The sequence below is a fragment of the Gastrolobium bilobum genome, unplaced genomic scaffold, assembly GCF_033153095.1.
Source record: "Gastrolobium bilobum isolate Gb01-03AN ecotype WA unplaced genomic scaffold, APGP_CSIRO_Gbil_v1 utg23035, whole genome shotgun sequence".
Taxonomy (NCBI): Eukaryota; Viridiplantae; Streptophyta; class Magnoliopsida; order Fabales; family Fabaceae; genus Gastrolobium; species Gastrolobium bilobum.
The window spans coordinates 1-25,155 of NW_026899628.1; the positions used below are offsets into that span (position 1 = coordinate 1).

The 25,155-nt window shown below is 35.7% G+C and overlaps 2 protein-coding genes across 3 annotated transcripts; both read left to right on the forward strand.

The window, feature by feature from the left end:
• Nucleotides 1-5,299: 5,299 nt before the first annotated feature.
• LOC133292097 (ribosome-recycling factor, chloroplastic) lies at nucleotides 5,300-10,766 on the forward strand. 2 transcript variants are annotated; one of them, XM_061490472.1, is made up of 11 exons: nucleotides 5,300-5,464; nucleotides 5,559-5,691; nucleotides 5,786-5,855; nucleotides 5,974-6,069; nucleotides 6,353-6,450; nucleotides 7,600-7,711; nucleotides 8,145-8,186; nucleotides 8,587-8,643; nucleotides 8,776-8,826; nucleotides 9,360-9,413; nucleotides 10,431-10,766. In XM_061490472.1, exons 1-11 carry the CDS (start codon nucleotides 5,377-5,379, stop codon nucleotides 10,446-10,448), a joined length of 819 nt encoding a protein of 272 aa, XP_061346456.1. In that variant the 5' UTR covers nucleotides 5,300-5,376; the 3' UTR covers nucleotides 10,449-10,766. The 2 variants fall into 2 exon arrangements, with proteins under 2 accessions (XP_061346456.1, XP_061346455.1); XM_061490471.1 differs by having other exon boundaries at nucleotides 9,357-9,413; nucleotides 10,431-10,760.
• Nucleotides 10,767-19,005: 8,239 nt separating this feature from the next.
• Nucleotides 19,006-24,478, forward strand: LOC133292096 (protein TIME FOR COFFEE). The gene is made up of 11 exons (XM_061490470.1): nucleotides 19,006-19,559; nucleotides 19,695-19,849; nucleotides 19,948-20,113; nucleotides 20,206-20,482; nucleotides 20,583-20,643; nucleotides 20,731-20,826; nucleotides 20,919-21,144; nucleotides 21,261-21,330; nucleotides 21,455-21,521; nucleotides 21,665-22,045; nucleotides 22,162-24,478. Exons 1-11 carry the CDS (start codon nucleotides 19,139-19,141, stop codon nucleotides 23,908-23,910), a joined length of 3,669 nt encoding a protein of 1,222 aa, XP_061346454.1. The 5' UTR covers nucleotides 19,006-19,138; the 3' UTR covers nucleotides 23,911-24,478.
• Nucleotides 24,479-25,155: the final 677 nt, after the last annotated feature.

Consider the following 25,155-nt stretch of genomic DNA (forward strand, 5'->3'; position numbering starts at 1 on the left):
GCCTATGGCAACAGAGACCTTGAAGACCGCCAGAGGCTGGAATGCTATATTTGGTGAGAGGCTCCTGAAGCAGTGTGATCCTACCGAACAGAGCGGGTATCTGGACGTGGAAGAAGGCACCAGAACCACCTGAGATCCCATTCCACCACGATGCTGAGATGGAGGATGCACCTGCAGGTGATGTGTTGGTCTTTATGAGTTTATGCAATTTTGTGTTGTTTATTTTTTAATGTGGTATTTATAAGATGTGTTTTTCATGGTTTATGATGTAGGCCTTGATGATGATGGCGTTGCTGAGGTTGATGTCAGACCGACACGTCCCACCCGCAGTCAGCGACCACCAGCTCCTTCTGAGGGTGGATGGACACTTGATCATGTCATGGCATCCTTATATGATCTGACTACTGACTTTAGAGGATATAGACAGAGCACGAGCAAGTGGCGAAACCAGATGGACACAAGGGTTGCACGGTTGGACACAAGGGTTTCACGCTTGGAGGGTTTAATTGCCGAGGGTGCCCATACTCAGGAGGAGGAGGAGGAGGATGATGACAATGGGGATGACACACAATCGGATGAAGAGAATGGGGAGGACACGCCATCGGATTAGTGTGTCCATAGGGTTTCATATCATTGATTTAGTTTGATGTAATGTAGTCATTTTGGTACATTTAGGAACTTTACCTACATTGCATGGATGTTTTTGTACTGGATGTTCAAAATTTGAATGAATGAAATTTTCGTTTTGCGCACGTTCAGACTTGTTGGTTCTATGCATTAGTATGGGACCTTGCATTAATATTGTCATAATTAATTTGGAAATCAATTCAACCCAAAGTACTTTAATATTCATGTTCAACTTTCATTGGCGCACATCTTGATTACTGCATCCTATTTCTACGAAATCAATCCACCCCCAAGTCATACCGTATGTAGGTATTGCACAACAATTACCAAAATGCAACAAAAATTGCCAAAACAGCATCTGCAACTGGTCTACCCGGGTACCACGAACTGGTCTACCCGGGTAGGATGTACTCGGGTATATCATTACGAGTTACCCGGGTAGACCAGTTGCAGATGCAGCAGCAGGTGCTGTTCAATCCATTTTGTTTGCATCTTGGTAATTGATGTGTAATACAATAACCTTAACTGACTCGGGGAAGGGGTAAATGGGTATGGTAGACATTCGGATTGCACAATACGGAACGAGTGACTCGCTAAACTTAACGGATACATTTCAACAATACATTTCAACAACACAAGAATACAGTTCAACAATACATTTCAACAACACAATACATAACTAATACAAGATAAAGTTTAGGGTACAAGGAAACAAAATAATACGTAAAGTGATTGTCATTACAAAACAAAGTACTACACAAAAACAATACGTAATCATGCTTGTCTTAGTCTCAATGGACATGTACGAATGTTATGTCCAACTTGCTTGCAATGCTTACATCTGCTCTGACTGCTAGAGGGTTGAGACTCAACCCAATCCATCTCATTCTGAATCCTTGAAGACTTTGGTCTTCCTTTTGCACGTACCAACTGAGCATCCGGAATTACAGTAGGCCCAACAACGGATGGAATCAACAATTCATTGCCAATAGGAAACCAGTGTGCAGCATATACTTTAGCAATGGTTGGAATTTTGAAAACATGATCCACATAATCATAATGGTTTAGCTTGGCTACCTTGCAAACTGCTAATACATGACTGCAGGGATACCTCCTTGCTGTAAACCTACCACACTGACATGTACGATTGATTAAGTCCACTCTCATGATGTCACCGACCTCGTGTGTAGATTGATTGTAGGCATCCTCAACCTCAAACAATAACAGCTCACTATCATATATCCAACCTTGTGAGATATCTTTTTCAATCCCTTCACGTCTCTTGACGAAATACTCAACGAGTCTACTGAATGTCATCTTGACCAATGCAGTTATAGACAGATTTCGTGCTCCACGAAGCACCTTATTCACACACTCAGATAGGTTAGTTGTCATATGACCAAACCTACGTCCTGTCTCATCATACGACCTGCACCATTGCTCTTTCGGAATCGCATCCAACCATGAAGCAACTTCAGGATTGTTCTCGATAAATTCCTTGTACCTAATGTCGAAATTTATCTTTGAACATGTGTACCCTGCAAAAAACCATGACATATGCATTGGTTAGTGAATTTCATCAACGTTTTCTTCAAATGGTTGAAAATGTGAGTAATTATACCGTACATTACCTAATTTCATCAACGTTTTCTTCAATTCCACATTCCTAAAACGGGTATTGAAGTTGCTTCCGATGTGACGTAGACAAAATACATGATAAGCATATGGAGGCTGCCACCCTCCGTGGTCTTTCACCGCCCTTATGATGCTTCGATGACGATCGGATATTAGACAAATACCATGCCTATGTGTGACATGAAAACGTAAAAGGCTAAGAAACCAGGACCAATCATCCAACCTCTCACCTGGAGGAACAACAACAAAGTCAATAGGGATGAGCTCAGAAATTATTGACAGTATGAAGTGGCAAAGAAGGGTCACATGCTTTCACATACCCCAAAGCAAAATTATTTACTCACCTGGAGGAACAACAGCAAAGGCAATAGGGAGCAGAAATCCATCTCCATCCTGAGATGTTGCAATCAATAGAGTACCTCTGTACTTCCCATACAGATGAGTGCCGTCAATTTGAATTATAGGCTTGCAGTGTTTGAATGCTTCAATGCATTGGTGAAATGTCCAAAAAAACCCTTTGAAATACGGCCCTGTCTGTATAAACCCGACGTTCATCAAAATATTGATTTGTATCAAGTTTGAACACAGAACCCACATTCACCTCCGTCATATACTTCAGCCAATTTGGCAAGAATGCGTACCATTTCTCCCAGTCACCAAACAACTTAACGATGGCCTTCATTTTTGCCTTCTAGGCCTTCCTGTACGTTATGTTGTATCCATATGTTCCCTGTATCCTCTCCTGTATCAGAGCTGGTCTTGTGGATGGATCTTCCTTTAACATATCTGGAAAAAAAAAATAACTTTACCATATTCTCAATTAATCTGAATCATTAAATACACAGTAGAATACGTACTCATTATAGCCGCACAAATGACATTTGAATCCAACTGTCTATGATCCTGTGCTACGCCTTGATTTAGGCATGTGTGACCTTGACCCCATTTACGGACCACCCAATTAGCTCCCTTCTTCGGCTTAATTGCCCTCATATACCAGGGACAACCGTCAGCATGGTTTTTACACTTCATAACAAATCTTGACTCGTCGCTTTTTTCAACTATGGCTGTCCTGCGCCCCTTCATACAATGTATCTTCACAGCATGTTGCAATTCTGGTTTGGACCCAAATTCTTGTTGCACAAATAACGGATCTCCTAACTTCCAACCTCCGTGCAAGTCATCATCGCCATATAGGATCTCCAACTCGTCATTAGGGTGCGCCCAGTTAATGAATGAATAATGTTGGCTTTCATTCCAGAATGGCTCCTCAGACCCTGCATCTAAAGATCAACTCTCATTTGTCTGAATGAATACCACCACAAATAATAAATTGTCTAAAGCAAATGTTCAAATTTAATAACTTACCACTACTGACTGGGTCGACATGAAGTGGTGACAAGGCTGGGGTACCGAGACTTACGGCGCTCATGTCAGCCTCAAAATTACCGTCCACGTCAGTGTCTGACGAATCACCTTCTGGAATAGCACTTTCAGGTTCTCCCTCATCTTCGCTGTCCACATAGTCCTCGTCTTCATCCTCTTCATCCTCATCCAATGCTACCTGAGGAGGTGCAGAAGATCGTACAACTGTATCTTCTTGACCGGTACAGTGTGCAGTAGTGGTTGTATGCACCGGTAAAGATGAAGATTGTCCAACATCAACTTCAACATATATCTCAATATATTTTAATACTTTCCATTCAACAAACGCATCTGTTACGAACTCCACATCTTCATCATCATTTATATCGTTTCCAATGTAGTATATTGTATCCATATCCACTACAGTCTCTAACCCGGCTATCATGCGGTGGATGGAATGTATGCCTTCTGACCCCATTTTTTGAAGAATTCTCTCCTTCAGTTCATTGCATGTAGTGCCCACTTTGATTTTCATCGTTTTTGTTTTTCCTTCAAATCGGACACCGTTCGGACCTTCAAAATGCCTCCCATTGTAGTAAATAACTATAGGAACCATGTTTGGACTTGAACTCATCTTTCACACAAAAATTAGATCTAGGTTTTGGGTTTGGAGGTTGGTTCGGATTTTTTAGCACAAAATGGGAGTGTGGAGATGTAATCTCAATGTCCCACCAAGATTCAGCTTTCTGAAATGATGAGATGAAATATGTGTGATGTTTCGGATTAGAGAGGGTAAGAGAGAAAGATTTGGGGTTTCAAAAACCCTATACCTCGCAACAATGGCCGAAACCCATACATATTGGGGTTTCTGGACGCGATTTACCCGGGTACTCTGCTCCTTACCCAGGTAAATAATTCAAACATTTTCCCAGATTCAAGAACTCTACCCGGGTACACCCCTACATACTCGGGTAGATAAAAAGTTTCAAAATTTACCCGGGTAGGTAATGGTGTACCCGGGTAGGCTTCGTGGTCAACGGTCAAACAGGGGCAGATTGGTGTTATGTTTGTTGGGGAGGGTAAATTTTTGAAATAGTTTTGAATGAAGGGCAATTTGGTAATTAATTATTAATTAAGGGGCATAAGGGTCAAAAAGCCATAATACCACTTTGTTTTTATAAATAAAAAAATATTGAATTGACAACATAGAAAAAAAGGCTAAATAAAGTTATAGAAAAGCGAAATACGAAGGTTAGTGTCTAGTTAAACAAAATAAAAAAGTTAAGCTTTTTTTATAATTAACATAGATAATTTATTTACATTAAATTCAAAATAATTTTATTTTAAGAAGATAATCAAGATATTTTTATAATTAAATTTTTCTAAAATTATAATATTTTTTAATTATAATTTTTTAATCCAAAACGACATTATTTTAAAAACAAACGAAAATAATTTATCTGCATAACATTAAATCCAAAAAGAAAATAGTATAGAAATTTGAAGAACTATAAATGAAGGTTATTCCAGCTTAGTATTAATGAAGAATTTGTTTTCATTCAATAGAGGCAGCGAATAATCCGTAAGTCAATGAAGAAATTACAAAAAAAGCACCAATGTCATTTTCTTGCAATATTAGAAATTAAACCGAACAATGCGTTGAAAAGAGTCGAGAAAATTCTTATCCACAAAGACAACATCACAAGGCGTAGGCTACGTTCACAGTCACAGCTCACATAGGTGTCTCTCATGGCAACGTCATTCTCTTCGACAAATCCGGTCCGGTCCATCTTCCGACCACATCAAAACCCTACCAAACCCCTTTTCCCCCTTCGTGGTGCGTCTTCTCTTCTCTTTTTATTACTTAATACACATTTTCTCTGCCAAAAAAAAATGAAAATACTTACAATCTTTAGAGACCCATTCTGCAGAGTCCTTTCATGGAGGGTCCAATTACGTGAAACGCTCATGGACCTCTGCTTCAAGCTATGTCACTCTAAAGCTCCCTCGTGCCTTCACAGTTTCTGGCAGACCCCTCCTTTCCAAAGGGTTGTTGCATAGGAGGTATTAAACCTCATTGCCGTTGTTACTGTGGTGATTGTTTTCAACTGCTTCTGTGGTTCTAATTGGGTTTTTTCTTTCTTTCTGAAATACCCAGAATGGGAATTGTGAGGGCTGCTACTATTGAAGAAATAGAAGCTGAAAAGGCTGCTGTTGAGAAAGATGTTGTAAGTTTCTCAATAAAGTTTTTTTTTTTTTTTTTTAATTTTCAAATATAATGTAGATATGAATTGAGCATCCTTGAATTCTATAATCTCTCTCTCTCTCTCTCTCTCTCTCTCTCAGAAAGACAGGATGGAAAAGACTATTGAAAATGTTCGGTCAAATTTCAATTCCATAAGGACAGGGAGAGCAAGCCCAGCTATGCTTGACAAAATTGAGGTATGCATGCAACGGCTGGCTTATCTTAGTTATTCTTTTAACATGCTGCCTTGTGCTAATGATTCGAATTGTCTCAGGAAATTTCCACATCAAATTGATAACTTCTACTTTTTGATTTGGCTCAACTCACATAGCTCACATTTACTTACTTAATGATAAAATTGAAATATCAATGTAAACATCTGTTAAGTAAATAATAAACTAAGGTGATCACATGCATTTAGTTCTATTTTGCATAGAGTTTTTTTTCTTATGGATGAGCTGTTTCATAATGTGTTTCTAGGTGGAATACTATGGAAGTCCAGTTAGCTTGAAGAGCATTGCTCAAATTAGCACTCCTGATGCCGGTTCTCTTTTGGTACAGCCATATGACAAATCAAGGTAAGTTATGCACTTAGACATGATAAACCAGAAAGGTTGAAATAGATTAAAAAACAAGGAATCGAGAGGGAATATTTAAATCTGTGGGTTATAATAGCATAACGGAGGCTCTATTATATAAAGCGACTATAACAATTACATAAGACTAATATAATGATGTGGGACTTCGGATGAACATATTTTCAATACTTCTAAGTTCTAACACTCCTCCTCAAGATAAAACTTGTTAAAGCTTTAAGCTTGTTACAAATGAACCCTTACAAATGAAAACTTAGCCAAATAATAAATTTGGATTCCACAAAACATGATTACAAAGTCAACTCAGGAATGCTGGAGATATTGGAGGTACAAAATTTGTTAGAAAGACAACTCAGCAATGGCTGGAATGACCATTAGCTTGAAGAGCTAGTTGAAATAATGCCTAACCGAGAAAACGAGACTTCACTTGAATGAGGCAAGCAAGTATACACAGTAAGAACTAAAACTTCTCCAAGTTCATCAAAAACAACAATTGCAAGTTTCAACCACATGAAAACTTGGGAAACCTAACCAAAGCACATCTAGGAGAAAGTCCGACAGGGCCAAACAACAATTGTGATGATTTGACGGGGCCAGACAAAACCTAGGACAATCCAATGGGACTAGTGTGCAACTTCTGAATATATCTCCCTTAATGCTATGTTGGCATTGGAAAAGAGATAAGAATGACACGAAGGGCTAGATATGACGAGAGAAGAATGTGGACAACTAACTCTCTCCATACATAGTGGAGCATTGACATAATTTCAGAAAATGGGTACCTCAGGCTTTGGAACAATCTTCAGAGGGACATAGGAACTAGAAGTGGACATGGGTCATACCAAACTAGAAAAAACTGATCTTACAAAGCTTACTGTATACTTCTATTCTACTTCATGTATGATATGCTTGTAATGGTCCATATGGCTTACGTCTTCTTACACTCTCCATTAAATTCTGTATATTAGTCATTGATTGAGAATATATGCATTATTGCATACAAGACTGTCTTGTGGCATTCTTCAATCACATAACAAAACAATTTTTTTAGTTGTGCTTGAATGTGTTGATATGGTATCTTGTATGTAGAGTAAATCTAAGCAAACCCTTGGTTATAATATTGGTTTTCAGCTTGAAGGCTATAGAGAAAGCCATAGTTAGCTCTGATCTTGGTATGACTCCGAATAATGATGGAGAATTGATACGATTGAGCATCCCTCAGTTGACATCTGATAGGAGGAAGGTATTTTCCAGTTCCATTGATGCTGTAGTGTCTAAGTTCATTCTTTTATGAGATTTATTGTGACATCTCTTTCTTTCTATGTGAATTACATTCTTACTTACACCAAGTGAAAGTAATATTCCTAATTGATTCTCATTTCTAATTTAATTATTTTCAAAATGGCACAGCATCACCTCTTCTATAGCCATGACCCATGAGAACAGTGAACTTTCTAGGAAAAAGTTTTCTTAACATTCCTGGCCATAATTCCAATAGAATTGTTTCAGTTATCTATTTATTTTGTTTACGAGATTGTGCAATTTTTATATAATGGTTCTTTCTACTTGAATTCTAGGGAATATTTTGAAGGTCTAAATGAATAGGTGGATTTCATGTTGTCATCTGAATAATTTAAGCTATAATTTATTTTTATTTTATGCTTTTTCTTTTCCAGGAACTGACGAAGGTAGTGGCTAAACAAGCTGAAGAAGGGAAGGTACATTTGCTAAGTTTTTTACGCTTGAGATAGTGGACTTGCTGTTGTTTCTTACTAATTTAATGGGTTTACTTCTCCTTGGAACTTGTTTCATGGTTAAGAGGGAAAAAACTTCAGTCAATTCTTGAAATTTAAATACCAAATTTTGTTTTCTTTCCCTGTTTTTCTGAAACTTGTAGTTGTAACCTGGTGAGGAATAAAAGTTGATGATTTTTAATAATTCAAAGCACTAATGTATGTGAAGAGTGCTTATTGTTTGGTTGTAGTACTGTACTATTACTTGCTATGAAAATCAAAAAGCTTTATATGTTATATGCTTCTAGGATTAATGTTTTGGCTAAATTGCAGTTGTTTGTAATTTCATTTTGAATGATTGGGAGTACTCATTTTTCTTTTATAGGTGGCTTTGAGGAATATAAGAAGAGATGCATTAAAAGCTTATGAAAAGCTCGAGAAGGTTTAAATCCTTGACTACGCATATTTCTTAACTCTCGTCAATAATTTGTTCTTTGTTTTCTATTCTTCCTCCTTTTTTCAGATTGTGTGATTTCATTTTTGGTTAATCATTTTGTTGGGAATTTCCTTACAGGAGAAAAAGCTTTCAGAAGATAATGTGAAGGATTTGTCAAGTGATTTGCAGGTAACTTGATACCACTCATATAGGGCACTAGGTACTTTTAGTCCATCTAAAATTCCTGCTGGCATCCCTCTTTTCTGTTTTTCTTGGGGATGGGGCAATAGTGTGACATGGAACCAAATTCCAGCCCCCAAGTAAAAGAGAGAGGAAAGAGAGAGTAGATTTTGCCCGCTATGCATTTGTAACTTTCATAAAGTTGTGCATTACTAATATATTGAGAAAGATAACCCAATGTTTTATTCTGTCTGTATCAAAGAATGGAATTGATATTTTTGGAGTTGCACGCACATGACTATTTTTGTTTGTCTTTCGTTATACCTTCTTCATATCATATTGTAGCAAGCAATTTATTTTTTGGCCACCTGTCTGTTCAATATCAGTGTGAATTTCTTCAGTTAGCATAATTATTTATATTTTATTTTATTAATGGTAAATACTGGATTTATAAGTCAAACCTGTTATTTAAAATTAAAAATAGACAAATTTCCTTTAATTTTTTTTTTCCTCATCGTAATTATGTTATCTTAATGTAGAAGCTGACTGATGAGTATATGAAGAAGGTTGATACCATCCAAAAACAGAAAGAAAAGGTATTATATATTTCCGCTTAACCGATATGTTTATTAATAGCTTTTGACAGATGGTAGAATAATGAGATGCTTAAACCCAGATTACATGTACAAGGCCACTTTGGTAATACTACTTTAGTAATTACTTATATGATTTGTTGCCCCCTTTTCACTTCCACTGAATTAGTCAGTATGGCCTGGGAATTAGCATTCTGAAGATCTACAAATGATACTTCATTTGGACATGGTATAATGTATACAAGGAGTGAGTGACTCTCTTGATTTGCATATTAGACTAACTTGGGTGCCTCTGACTTGACTGTGGTCAAGGTTGATAACTCCATGGATATTTACATACTTTAGTGTTTAGTCAATAAAGATATAACAAACAAGTAGTTATAGTTTATTATAATTACATCTTGAAGAATCAAATTATGCATGATTGTAAAATAGTCATCAGTATTAACTTTTTCCTAAATTTATTTTGGCTTAATTATTTTTTAATCTTTGAATATACCAACTTTTAATTCTAATCACTCTAAAATTTGGATTTTGGTTTGTGTCCCTTGTTTTCCAAAGGTGAGTGCTTTTGGTCCTTCTCGTTATCATAGATCTGTTAAGTGCTGATATGTCAAACAGATTGCCAACTCACCTTTGCCACATGCATATCTCATATCATCCACATAAATAAGGAGTGGGGATGTGGCAATGACTAAAGTACTCACTTTTAAAAATTAAGGAGCGCAAATCAAAACCCAAATTTGGTATGTTTATGTCATGATATGTAAACCTTGGTAAAAATGAGTTGTTAGTCCGTTTGGCAAGTAAACACTTAACAATGATAACAGCATGGACTGAAAGAGTTCACTTTTAAAAAACAAGAGACAAGCCAAAATCCAAATTTTAGAGGAACTAAAACCAAGAGTTGGTATGTTTATAGGGACCAAAAATATATTTAAGCTTTCTACTTTATATACTCCCTGGTTTTTGTATAATTATAGAAGGTTTGTCAAGTAACTTGTTCTCCCTATGTTTCAGGAGTTGCTGACAGTTTGATGCTTTGATACAAAAGCAAACGTTTCAAGTTGTTTCTAAAGAAGTTCAAATTTTGTGTCTACTTTGCTCTGATTAGTATAAATTGATGCATATAAACATGTTAAACAGAAGACAACTTTTGAATTAAATAGATTCTTTTTCAAAATGAAAAGGTGAGTTCACGTCTATAAATTGGATTTCTTTTACATATTGCATCATTGAAATTAGACCTCAAGTTTGTGAAATATCTGGCTCCTTATAATTTTTTTGGAGTGTGGGAAATCCATTTGTAGATATTGTAACCACAATTTTGTTAGTTTATGTAGCTCATGACTCTTGCGCTCAGCGCAAATTGGGAGGTTGATGTGGAAAATAGAACTAGACACTCCCAAAGTTGTACATAAGTTATAATCTTCGTTAGAATCGGCTTTAGTATGCAATTGGTCCTTGTGTACTTTGATCTGGCAATGGTGGAGGTCTAAATTGAAGAAACAATTTGAAAGAGAGACACGATGTAACCTAAATGGGATGGCAGAATGTCTTGCATCTGCTCCATTTTCATTACCCTTTTTTTGTGTCGGTACACATAAGATAGTTATAGTAAAAGGAGTACAAACCATGCCAGATTAAACAGCTTAGGTAAAATAACCTTTTTATGTCAAATAACAGTGGCTGGATTGGGACTGGTACGGGGTGTGTATAAGTTGAATTGAACTGAATTTTTTGAAGAACTTGAATCAAATTCAGTTCAAAGAACCAATTTTTTTTTTTACTTCAAATTGGTTTGGTTCAGTCGAAAATTGTTCAGTTCGAAATCAATTTGGGTCAAACTTATTCTGAAAAGAAAAGAAAATAAAATAAAATAATTAAAAAATAAAGTAATAAAAATAAAGATAAAAATAAAATAAGCCACTAAATAAATAAGAAAAATAGAGAGGAAAAAGAGAAATAAAAGAAGAGAGTTTATCAACAACAACAAAAAAAGGAAAGAAATAAATTGATTTACAAACTGGTTTTTTACACTAGTTCGGTTATTGAATTGATTTTTAAAAATCTTTTTTTTAAGTGCAATTCAGTTTAATTTTTTTGCACATCCGTAGAGACTATTAAGGATAAATGTCAGATTGACATAATGGTTCTTTGGAACGAAAAAATTTATAATACTATCGTGGTAGGTACAATCCATCAATAGGAGTATAACATATTAGTTGACATGTTTCTTGAAAAGAGAAAAAAAAATTAATTCGGAATTCATTTTGAATTACCATCGTACCCAATGCTCAGTACTGACTGTAATATTGAAAATGCTCTCCTTTGAAACAACTATTTTTTTCCTTTTTATATGGAGAAAACCCAGTCAGAAATGGAGGGTGGCTGAATGTATCATTTCCTTTTAGTTTGTCTCACTTTCAGCAAACCAACAAGTTCAAGGTAATTCAAGAATTGAGTATTTCTCTATGTTGTGGAAATCTTTCAAACGATCAAGGGTCGTTTATCCTTTGAAACATCGGCGAACTCAAAGTGACATGATCATCAAGGGTATGCATTCCCAAGCGAAAATATTCAATAAAAAGAATAAGTGTACTTTGATAATTTACTAAACATCAATGTTTAAGTCAATGATAGAAATGGTATGATTCATAGAGCAGGGGAGTTTATTTATGATTAAACTGAATGAATAAACTCTCTCCCCCATATGAGCTTGCCTTGGTTACGTTTATTTATTGTAATTCATCTATTTCTTTTGCGTTTCGTTCTCGTGTTTGGCAGTTGGTTTCTTTAATTTATTTATTTTTTATAACTATTCTTTCTGAGACCAAATAGTTTCGGGTGAGTGGAGAGTTGATGATTGTTAATGAAAACTTTTATAAATAGATTTTAAATGAATAAAAGTTTGAAGTCATAAACCTAACATGTATTCAATATTGGTCTAGAGTGTTCCATTGTACAGCTTGCAATTGAAACATTATTAAATAGTTTCGTCATCCCCAACTCAACTTGGAAAAGATAAAATAGAATAAAACAAAGCATTATCAGAACATTTTTTTAAAAATAAAAATAAAAATAGACCTATGGTACTATGATTGAAAATATTATTGTTGTTGCTTCCTAGTCTAGCTAATAATGTATTTTATTTCCCAATCTTAGCGATCTCCACGATTAGCAATGAGACAAACTCACATTGCTGAAGCCTTCGGTATTCAAGAATGCAACTCCAACGTGTAACAACCAATGTTTGCCACTTCAACAGATAAGTCCAAATAAAAATAATATTGTTTACTTTTGTCTATGAAAAGCCACTTGAATCCAACACATTTAATTAATAAAAGAATAGATTTCTTTGTTTGATTTTATTATTTGTTTAAGTTGAATGAGTGCGTTTGTCTTAACCCACTAATGTATTTTATTATTTTTATCTTTAGTTGTGTATGTTCGTTAAAAAAATATATTATACATGGTAAGGAAACTAGCTTAGGTCAAAATATATACAATAAGCTCAATTACCTAGTTTAATAAAGAAGTATTATAGTATCATCCAAATCGCGATTGGTCATGTGCAGGTAGATTGAACCCATTAATCAATGACCAATCTCATTGGAGATGCGCATAAGCTTAGTTTTAAATCTTAATCATTAGGGCATTTACAATAAATTAATAGTGTACCACAAGTGGAAGAGAGGGTGGATCCCTCTTAGCGTTTCATATCAATTATATACAAATAAAAAAGTGTCGGAAAGCCGATGAAGGATGCTTATAATAATTCTTTTTTCAATTTTATAATTGAATCATTTGTTTATATGCCTTAAGACTGGAACTTGTTCATGCATTATATTTGTATAACACAGTATTCAATAACGTGTACTTTTAAATAATACAGAATTCAATAACTCGTACTTTTATTTGTGTTCTTTTTTAATAAAATATAGTGTTTGCTTTTCTTAGCGTTAGAAAAATATATTAGCTTTGATTTGCATCGCTCTTGTTATAAAATAATACCCCTTCCTATTGTCCAAAAGATGCAAATATTATTATCGAGGATTTAACTCCAGCCAAAGCCATCGAAAAAGGATAAAGGTATCTTTGTGCATCGAGGAACATGCTTTTTTATCTCAAAGATATGCGTGTGTGTGTTTTTTATTATGGTATGTTCAAGCTATTTCAGATTCAGCTTTTCATGCAAGTTAAAGAAAAGAGAGAGATGACTAAACAATAATAGCTCGGTTGGTGTATAGAAATTGAATTTGAAGGTGTGAGTACGATCCTTTCTGATAAATTTTTGAGAGAAATTTAAAATTTTAATTTTGGAATCACTCCAAATTTTGGATTAATCTATAAGAACCTATAAAATTATCAGGGAATAGTTAAAAAAAAAGAAAGAGATGCCTCCTATATGGTCATAGATCTGTAACATTTTTTTTTAAAATTATTATTTGCAAGACTCTACTAGAGTATGAAAAAGGCTATACCAATAAATATTTAACTTAAGTTCCTCAGACCACGGTATATATATATATATATATATATATATATATATATATATCTTTAAACAGAGCGGCTGCGCTTCAAAAAGACAAAAATCAAAATTTCTAATCCTCTTATTTAATAAATATTTAAATGCTATTATACTTAAATAAATTTTCAAATATTATCATACTTTATTTTATTTTGATTTAGTTTCACTTATAGTTTTTTTACCGTGAAAAATGTATGATTTTAGTCATTTTTATAATATTTTTATTGAAAAAATATGTTTGACACAATTTTTTTAAAGTTAAAAGCTACTTAAAATTAAAAAATAAAATAAAAATTATTTGGTAATTATATAAGCTTTTCTTGAAGTTTTAAAGGGAGGAGATGGAATAATTGATCATCAGTAAATTATTAATCAAATTACTAAGTTTTATTAGTAATCTATGACATAGTGAGTGAGGGGGGTATTTTTTCAATTAGAAAAACTAAATGACTTGATTGCTAAAAAACATTAAGTGATCAAAATTACACATTAACCATAATAAAGGTAGCAAACGCGCAATTAAACCTACTCTTTTGTGTACTTAACGTATCTTCTATCATTAAATAAGTCCCAAATTCAGAACAAATGATGAATATAATGCTCAACAAAAAAAAAATGAAAGTGCCAACAATGATAGCCCCTAAATTTATTTTCTTTTTTTTATATACATGAAGAGAACTAAGACAAATCAAAAGCAAAACAGAAAAGGAAAATAAAATAATCAGCGATCACTCCTAATACTCGGAGTGGCTGAAGAATTCGCAAGTAAAGACAATAGAAGGTCAAAAGAAGGATCCAAAAAAGCATAGTCATCATCCATTTTTAGATGACCGAGTAGAAGATTCATCATCCAACCAGTGCAGTTGTTAGCCTCCCTCATCGTGTGAATGAAATGAACTTGCTGATTTCAATTCATCAATGCTCAAATTCGAGTTACCAAAGATGGCTTTGGAGCTATCTCACCATACTTGGTGAGCAACGCGACAACAGAGCTGGAGTCGCTTTCAAAAACTAACTTCCTGATACCTTTGTGCTAAGCAAGATGGAGGTCTTTCAGAACACCCTATAATTCTGCATTTGATGCTGAACAAGTACCAATTATGTAAGCAAATCCACCTTTCCAATTGCCATTTGCCTCATGAAGCACAATCTGTATTAAGTTTGGTAAATTCTGCTAGAGGAGGCAGCCAAATAATGTGACGCTGAGACGGAAGAGGAGCGTCCCTTTCAAATGCAAATGCAAAACACACTTGCTGCGCAAGGTCAATCACAAGCAATATACGAGTGTAGCAAAGGAAGGGATGGTTGGCTATATAGCACGGACACGCTCCTTTTTGGAAAATTTACGTATTGGACACGTGTCCGACACGCTCGGACACGCGGTCAACATTTGGGGACGCACGGTCAACATTTTGGGACGCGCGATCAACTCTTCGACACGTTTTTCCGACACGCAGTCAACTTTTTTCGACACGCGGTCAATGCTCGGACACGTTTTTTGTTTTTGGTGTAAGAAGATCCTGCCCCTATTTATTTTATGAAATTTAAATATTTGATTGGTTATATGACTTATTATGGACTCTTATATGTATTAAATACAGATTATATTAAATGTTTTATTTAATGTCAAGACGTACGTGTCCCAACGTGTCGAAATATGATATTTTTTAGAATTAACGTGTCGGCATGTCGTGTCGTGTCCGTGTCTGTGTCCATGCATCACAAATGGTTGGTCATGCGCAACATTATTACGCTAATTCCAAATCAACCAGCAGCCAATAACAAAAATTATAGTCCAAGGAACTATACTCCTAATTTTCATGTTATGCATGCTTCCGGTTCATTGTTAGCCATTCATGAAGATCTTCCCCAAAAAAAAAATCTCCCTATCTGAAGGTGGTAGAAGTGCAAATCATATATTTTTAATTATAAAGTAGTCCCTAACAGCATGCAACAAGGTTTCTGCTTGTAAATTGCAAATGAGGCATAGAGGATCTCCACGTGACCAATATGCACTCCATGCTTTGGTAGTCAACATGTTATGATCTAGTTTCCATTGAAGAATTTTCATGTATTGAGGACCTTAACTCTACAAATTTTTACAAAACGCACAAGGCAAGTGAGCATCATCTGCTGAGGCTCTAAATAAAGCAAAGTAGCAATTTTTACCCCCATAGAGTCTGTTTCATTGTTGAAGCGCCAAGGCAACTTGAAGAGGAGCGCATTATGGTATAGTTTAGTTCTCAAAGCAAATCCATTATCGTCTCATCATATTAAAAATTAAAATGACAACAATGAGTTGCATTAGTTAGCAATTATATTATTAAGGTTGGGTAACTCCAAAAAAGTTAGCAATTATAATTCGGACTACAAATTATATGACAAGTACGTGAATTATAATACGTACTCTGCAGACAAACAAATTATAAATATAATTTTCTCCAGTAAATCATTTTCGTTGAACTATATTTAAATTTAAATTTAAATTTTGTTATAATTAATGTAAAAAAATATTTTTTGAAGATTTCTTTTATTATCCACGTGGCTGCCTATCCAACATCTTAATTTATGACCATTCGATCTCCAACCCAGTAATCCTACGGTTCATGAGTCCGGTTGGAAACACGAGGTTGATTGGACGACAATCGGAAAAAAAGCAAAGCATGGGAAAGAGAGGTATTACGTAGGATTTTAAAGTTCTGGTTCCAACCTAACCTTAACCAGACCAGTCCTCCTCTCCATGGGTCCCGTAAAATAGAATATTAAGTTTTTAATATTTTAATATAAGCATTTAATATTTAATAATCAAATACATTCAATCTCCAGTTTCAACCATACCACAAGATATTTCTCTGTGCCACCTCTTCCGTGTAAAGGTCAATACTGTTACTGAAATATAAATTAATTATTCTGTGCCTCTTTGAGAAAATGAGTTCTCTCTTCTTCTTTTTTGCAATCAATATATGTTAAATTATTGTTATATATACATGTGTTTTGATCATTTTTAAGTATGATTAGAGTACATTATTATTGTATTGTTTTCAACGTGTTATACAATATACGTAATCATACAATTGACTGATACGCACCATCAAATTAAAAATATATTTAGTAGTATTTGATGCATATTTTATTTTTTTAGTAATTTATATTTGTCTGTGTCATCATATATTATGGTGTTTTTAAAGAATTATATAACGAATAATACAAACGACGGATTGAGATGATACAATTAAAATAACAACAATCTTTTCACCAAAAAAAAAAAAATAATAACAACAATCTTATGAGATAATTTTTTTTATATGATAATTCAAGTAACAGGGTTAGGTAATGGAATAAAAAATTTGAAAATTACAATCTTGCTAACTTAAGAAGACATGGAAGAAATATGCATTAGAAGAATTGGTTAGTTTCACATTTTAATAAATATAAACGTTACGCTAATGGTGTTAATTTGTATGACCTATACATATTAGTTAAGATTAAATGTTTTACAAGCTTTAAAGACAATGATTTGTATACTTTACTTATCTTGTAGCCTAAGTACAAATTGAAACCTTTCATTATTAAATCCATATCTATGTATATCTAGAAAACTATATATCTTATGTAAGTACATGGGTTAATTGAGACTGAGACATCCTTCAAATTGTGAGATTAGGTTCATGTCACATGAATTTAAGGGAAAAAGTCAAGACATTTTTAATCATTGATGAAAAAATTAATGAAAAATATTAAAGTGAGTAAGTAAGAGTTAAATATACTATTATTCACTTTCTTTAAATATCAATTTTTTTCATGTAAACTTATTAAAAATTAATGATTAATATTACGATAAAATATATCCACATATATACATTATTAATTAGATAATAATAATAAAAATTATGTATCAAAAAAAAATCACGCGGAAACATTAAAACCAAATCATTTTCTATATCTGGATTGATTGTATGAAGTTTTTAGTTGTACCGTCCTTGATAGAAATTTAAACTTTCTTTAAATAACATTCTTTTAAAAGATTGTCTGTGAAATATATAAACAAGTGCATATTTGTATTTAATTTAATTTTAATTTATTAAAATTAAAAAACAAATTATCTCCACTTACTCATTTTACAAAAAAATTCTTCCTCAAAGAATATTTTGTTTTTTGTTTGGAATAGTAGTTTATTCCAACTTAAAGATGACTGCTTGTTGCTCTGATTTGATTTATAAATTCTTTCGTTTGTTTCCTTCATCTAATAATTATGATGTATAACTTTTCCACATTACAGTGGATCGTATTGCTTCTTCAAGTTCATATTTTTTTAAATGCTATTATTTGAATGTCTTGTTTAATATGTTTGACTATGATATAACCAATTTGGTCTTAGTTTGGATTATTTTTTAAGGACATTGCATTAACTAACTGCATTATTAAAATATATATTTTTCAAATTTAAATTCAAAACTTTAGTCACTCAATCTTGTCATAGTTGGTGGTATTGCTCATTTCTATAATCTAATATTTAATTATAAATCAATTTAAGAATTGCTCGTAGCTTAGTATTACTTCAAATTTATTTTTTATATTTCCCCCACCCAACTGCACCCCACTACGGCTGAGCTGGGTGTGGCTGATGCTTGCATACACGCTGATCTCGAACGCGTGTGCATGAACGAGGAAAAGGGAATTTATTTATATTATTATTAAGAAAGAAGTAAAGAATCAAAAGATATAAATAAAGTGAGACATGGCCCACTTTAAGTTGGCATTCCTTATTTCATCAGACAATAACGTCTCTGCCATGTTGGCATTGGCAAATCAACGCCGTCAGATCCGTGACCTATCCAACGGCATCAGTAGCTCCTAAAGCCAAATCCGCAAATCGGTGCCGTCCCTGAGTGCGCGATTGTGATGTGTGAAGCGTGAAAGTGAATATGATATAAAAAATGGGGAAGATTAGATTATCAATTAACTAATTATTACGTTTAATAATTATCCCTTTAAATAAAGCAAACAGAGGAAAATTAAAATATAAAGAGAAGTGAACTCGTTTCATAAAGGCTCTGAAAAAACAAAAGGCACAGCAGATAGAGAGCCACCGTTGACGGTGGAATTCAGCGACGCGCCGCCGTTGCTATTGGAGACTGATTTATTTCAGTGAGTTTGGTTACATGAGAGAAGGAAGAAGAAGAATAAGAAGAAGCACATGGACAGAACCAGAGAATCAAGAAGATCATCGATGGCGTCCTCCACCAATGGATTACCCAGACGGAGACATCGAACTATTGCTCTCAGAGAATCTTCTGAGGAAGGGACGGTGGAGTTGAGGGAAGCTCCGAGTAAGAGGGGAAGGAATCGAGATAGGGATTCGTCGAACAGGAGCAAGAGGAGGAGAGGCTCTCACTCTCACAGGGACGAAGGCGAACAAAGCACCGAAGATGAAAGCATCGGAAATGAACTAGACGACGGCGTTCAAGACGCGGGGATTTCTAGGTTCCTTTCCCCCTATACGACGCCGTCCACCTCCGATCATAACCATCGCCGGAACTTTACGCCGGCGAGACCGCCGCCGTTGAAGATAACCGACGATATGATCGGCGTGGCTGTGCCCCGGAAGGCTCGTTCAGGTTGCTACAATACAAATGCGGTTTTTCGAATAACTCATTGTTTTGTCTGTTTTTTTTCCTTTTTCCACTTTCTTCCACTCGTTTTTTTTGGTGACTGAATGTTTTCTTTTGTTTTTTCTATGTGTGTTTCTGAAGCTTCTGTAAAAAGATCGCACGAAAGTTGGGTCTCTGCGAGCGGCGGTGGCGGTGGCAAGGAGGAGCAGAATCTCCGGCAGCGGTCGAATTCCCCGGGAAGTCAGAGTGTCGAACCGACCTCGCCGCCTTTGAATTTTTCTGTTCCGAAGAAGATGGTCTCCGCAAATATTTATTTTTATTTTTATTTTATTTTTTTTGAAACGAAAAATAAGAATTTGAAGGACTAAGTTTTGAGGTGTCTGATATGTTGTAGAAAGCGATTGGAGCTGTTCCTGAGACATTGAAATCGGCTTCATCAGACGTGGAGATTGAGATAGCTGAGCTTCTGTTCGGTTTGAGGACTTCCAGGAACTACGAGTCTTCGTCGGAAAACCTTGACGCAAGCGTCAATCACCACACCTCAGTGTCTAAGGATGTTGGTGAGTTTGAATTTTTGGAGATTTTTTTTTCTTTTATCTTTTGTATTTTATTTTTATTTTTTTCAATTTTTCATTGGCATTTTTATCACCAGAGAAGAAGAAAATGGAAGACTACAATAATTCAACACAAGAGTTGGTCAGAACTCAGAGTGATCAACCTGCAAATGTGGATTGTCATGATGTTAAGACTAATGGTCATGAAAATGGATCATCAGAGGCTCCTATGGAGGACAATGGGAGAGACAAAGTGAATTCAGGTGCTGGATTTGATGGTGCTACAGCAGATGGAAGATCCGTCTCCCCTGCAGGGGAATCACCTTCACGCTCCAAATTGGATGCTGATAAACAGGATTCAGCTTCTGCCAGAGTGTGAGCACCAAAGAATAATAGTTTCATTTTACTTGCTCTTAAATATACTTATTGGGATAACTGATCAATGACCTCATTTCCTTGTGGCTCAATTTATTAGGGTGTCTGCTGTTCCGGAGTCCAACATCCAGCGAGTAGGCATGTTTGAGATAGATCTGATGGTGAGGATCCTTCTTGTTCGCATTCGGATTACATTTATTTCCCTTGAATTTTTGTCAAATACCTGAACAAGAGTGCCTTTCCAACAGGCTCCTCCTCCTATGGTGTTGTCCCCAGAAGGAGATGACTTGTCAAAGGGTGATTTCACATCAGAAACTAAAGCTTTGGCACTGGATGTGGAAATGGTGAGTAGGTTGACTGTGAATCTCAAGATTATTTTATTTTTGTCCGTTTCTTTGTTTCATACTCCAACTTGTCACAATTTCTGATGCTGAAGAGGGAAGATAGTATCAAGGTGGAAAGACCAATTAAGAAAGAGAAAATTCTGGAAGAGATTGAAGAGGTGAAGACGGTCACGTTTAAGGAAAAGTTGGATGTGCTAAAACATGATTTGGAGAAGCCAAACAATGACAATGACACAAGGACAAACAATAAATTAGAAAAGCAGGATAGGAATAAGGAACAACCTACTAAATCGTTGAATCCCAAAGTGGAAAAAATGGGTAATTAATTTCATATTTTTGACTTCTTTTTAGATATACAAGACCGTATGTCATCTCTGATTCTGACCCATTTGTTGATAAGTTAGAATTCTCTTAACGCTTCTTTCCTCCTTCAGGTCAATCTAGTTCAGCAGTGCCTTTATCAACAGCTGTATCAGGACGGCCAAGCTGTCTCTCTCCTATTGGGTATTAGATCCTCACTTTTCTAGGAATATGCTTTTTTCTTCATTCTTATACTTCTCTAATTTTACTTTGTGATTGGTCATATCAATAATGTAACTTTGCTAAGTTCAATAACTATGGTTGGCAGATACACACCGCCCTTGCAGACAGTTGTAAAGGTGGAAAAAACCACAGGGTCATCGACAACTCCACAGGTATTATAATTTCTCACAAAATTTGTTCTTCTGGTTGTACTTGTTTTGAGTCCTTTCTTTATTCTCAGGAGTTCCATATTAGTGTCTGACTTATCTCTATGGAACTGTATCGTGAACAATTCTTTCGTAATTTGAATATGCAGCATGTGAATTTTGTTCTCTCTCAACCACAACGAAAGAGATGTGCAACTCATCATTACATTGCTCGTAACATCTTACATCGTCAGTTTACAAAGATGAACTCCCTTCCATCAGCAGCTATTAGCTCTGATTCTCCGTGCACAAAACCCAACAATGTCAACTTTGTGCCATCTGCAGAAAATACGGTCATTAGGAAGCAACCTCAGGAACACTTGCCAAGTGTAAACCAAAATGCTGCACAAGAGAAAGGTTGGGCTGCCACAAGCGATACTAGTCTTACAGCACTGAAAAGTTCTAATAATGCCAACCGAGTGGATTCAACACACCGGATGCAGCTTGTGCTTCAGCAAGGTCCACGTCCTGGGTCAACTGGTAATCTAGTGGTATGGTCTTGTCATTTAATTGCTTCTGTACATTAAAAAATAGGGTGTTATTTATTTTACTGATTGCACTAGTGGCCCTTATTTTGGAATGTAATGTGCTTTAATTTTCAATGTAGCATGGTCCTGCTTTCCTATTCCCTCCGGACCAGCATCAAGCATCAGTAGCAGGAGCTACTAATCAGGCAGGAGGTTTGAATCCCCCCGGCAGTGCTTCCTCATATAGTAAGTCCCATAGTTCATTTGCTGGATCTCTTGGTAACTCCTCAACTTTGCCAGCAGTTGCTGCTGCAATGAGCTTTAGCTACCCAAATTTTTCAGCCAACGATTCTCCGTATGTGACAGTAATTCAGAATAATGGGTATTCATACCCCTTTTCAACTTCTCTTGGAGCAACTGCTGCAATCAGAGGTGCAAGCCCTGCCCAAGCAACACATATATTTAGTGGGCCTTTTTACTCTTCTCAAATGTTCCATCCTCTTCAACATTCACAACAACACCCTCACTCACAAGCATTGGTTCAACCAAGTTATCTTAATCCAAGCACATCAAGTAGCTCATCATCCATTAAGCAGTCACAGGGTGCGCAAGTTAATGGCAATAATATTTTGACCTCTACAACTATGGAACAACAGTCACAAAAGCGACAGACTTCGGGGTCTCACCCTCGCAAGCATGAAACTGAGATGGGTGGAGAGAATGCACCATCTGTTGCTAATCGAACAACTTACCCGCAAAAGAATGTGCATGGGCAGAACTTCACAATTCCAGTTCAGCCGGTAAACTTTTCTTTCAGGCCATCTGCAACATCAGAGATTATTGGTGGCAACGGTGGAAATTTGGGTGACAAACAGCAACAGCAACAGGCTTTAAAGGGTGGAGTTGAGATTATGCCATCTCAAGCATTTGCAATATCATTTGCTGGATTTAATGGGACCAGCGTTCCTTCAAACCTTAATTTCTCATCCATGGCACAGAACCCAGTGATACTTCACAGCCTGCCTGATATTGCATGGCAAGGATATCAAGCTACGAGTATACCTCATACTACTCAGAAGAAGACTTATCCAATTACTGAAGGGAAGAGTGGAGGAAACTCTTCCCACCAAGACGATGAAAAGAAAACCACTCACGGGAAGTCATCAACCAATGGGCCAACCACCCTTGTTTTTGATAATTCGTCAAAGAATCTTAACTTTGGGCTATCTCCTACGAATGGAAACTGGCCTAGTCGCTCAATTGCTTCAACTGTGATAACAAGTGTGCCTCTTTCCAGTAATGCTTCAAGTTCCCAACAGCCATCTCAGTTGCTTCAGCTTCAGAAGCAGCATGGAATGCAACAGCAGCAACCTGCTATGGCTACTCGATATAAAGCATCATCCACCAATACTACTGCTGCTACAAAATTTGCAAACAATGCCCCTGTTTTCTCTCAAACTCCTTCTAACCAAGCTCCCCACTCTAAGACCTCGGGAAGAACCACAGATTCTCATGTCCATCACACAACTATTATAACATCTGAGACTCCCACCGTCAAAAAATTTTCTCAGGAGCAAGGAAGAGTTTCACAGGGTCATATGCAAATTTCTTTTGGGGGAAATTACACAACGTCTCTACCACCCCAAGGGCAACAACTACTCAATGACAACCGGCCTGTGAGTGCAACAGCTGCAGGAACTCCATTTAGTGGGGGAAAGAAGCCAGATTTGGAGGGAAGGAAAGTTAGTTTGTCAGTGAACACTTCACAGTTGCAACAAACTGAGAATTCTTCTGCTGGGAGTGGCCAAAAATCTTCCCCGGTTTGTGGGAGAAATGTCCCATCAATCTTAAGCTCATGCCCCAGCCACCTATCTGAACTTAAGTATTAGAAATCAAATTGTATGAAATTCTCTGCAATTCCACTCCTAATCTTTTAACATCAGCATATATTCTGGACATATATTCTGGAGGTCCTTGCTGCTACTGCTTCATGTTCAAGCTGCAATTTATGGGTTTGTTACCACCCGTGTGGCTACCCACCCACATGCATTTAGTTTGCAGGGTAAGATTAAAGGCAAAAGTTTTGGTAGCTTATAGCACAATTGTGGAAGGTACGAATGGTTGTGTGTCATAGCAGCCGGGTGCTGGTGTTTTGCTTGCAGTTCTTTCCTGAGGTAGCAATAGCCAATAATATATGAGAGGTCTTAAGACAAAGGAGTGGGGTGATAATGAAAGGAACTTGGATCCATTAGGCCTGCAATTTTGAAATAGTAGGGACTGCTATCTTGTAATATTTCTTGGTTGGTTGGCTTCTGGAAGGCTTTTATATTCTCATGGAGTCTGATTAATTTGACATTTCAAAGCAATTCGATTATGTGTATATATATATTATAATTATTATTTTATTTTTGCCTCCCATAGCAAGAGATGTACTTCAATCCAATTTTTAATGAAAAACCCTGCAATTATTTCTTTCATTTTTGTTGTTATAGTGGGTGGATTGGTGGGACATTGAAAGACTGAGATGTGGGGTACGAGCATCCGGAGCGAGACTGATCAATACTCTACAGTTTCCTTTGTCGTTTGAAACATAACCAGACATCATATGCGCAATTGTCTATAACGTGACACTTTGTCCAAATATGTATGATAAGGGAATCAAGTGTCTATTTCTAGGGTGTGTTTGTTAAAATAGGTTCCATGCCAGATTGATCCAAATACTTTTGTCAATGAGTTATTTTAAAAAAATATTTAAAATTGATAAGTAAAATACAAATGTACTTGCCTGCCCAAATATAGGTTCCAACTTCAGTCCCACAATTGTATAAAAAAATAAAAATAAAAAAATCTAATAGGGGGGGTGTTGGCCCAAATAGATGGTATATACAAGTAAGTCATCTGCAATTATCGTCGTCTATAGTCTATGTAGCCGCCAGCAAATAAAGATTGAACTTCCTAACATCAATTATAAGAATTCTTAAAAAAATCGGATGTTATTTTCTTTTGTAATATCAAATATTATCCCCTTGTTACTGTATTTGGACGTTTATGTGTACTAGTTCTTAATTAGGTATTTGATTCACATTATTCATTTACGTCACGCAATTTGAAATTGAAATGACTTCCTTTAGTTG

Bases quoted from the DNA above. Each gene is read 5' to 3' on its own strand.
- LOC133292097 (XM_061490471.1), top strand. From the start codon at position 5,377: ATGGCAACGTCATTCTCTTCGACAAATCCGGTCCGGTCCATCTTCCGA. The intron at 8,644-8,775 runs GTTTAAATCCTT...ATTTCCTTACAG, and splicing joins CTTATGAAAAGCTCGAGAAG to GAGAAAAAGCTTTCAGAAGA. The intron at 8,827-9,356 runs GTAACTTGATAC...ATCTTAATGTAG, and splicing joins ATTTGTCAAGTGATTTGCAG to AAGCTGACTGATGAGTATAT.
- LOC133292096 (XM_061490470.1), top strand. From the start codon at position 19,139: ATGGACAGAACCAGAGAATCAAGAAGATCATCGATGGCGTCCTCCACC. The intron at 20,483-20,582 runs GTGAGCACCAAA...TCAATTTATTAG, and splicing joins GATTCAGCTTCTGCCAGAGT to GGTGTCTGCTGTTCCGGAGT. The intron at 22,046-22,161 runs GTATGGTCTTGT...TTTTCAATGTAG, and splicing joins GGTCAACTGGTAATCTAGTG to CATGGTCCTGCTTTCCTATT.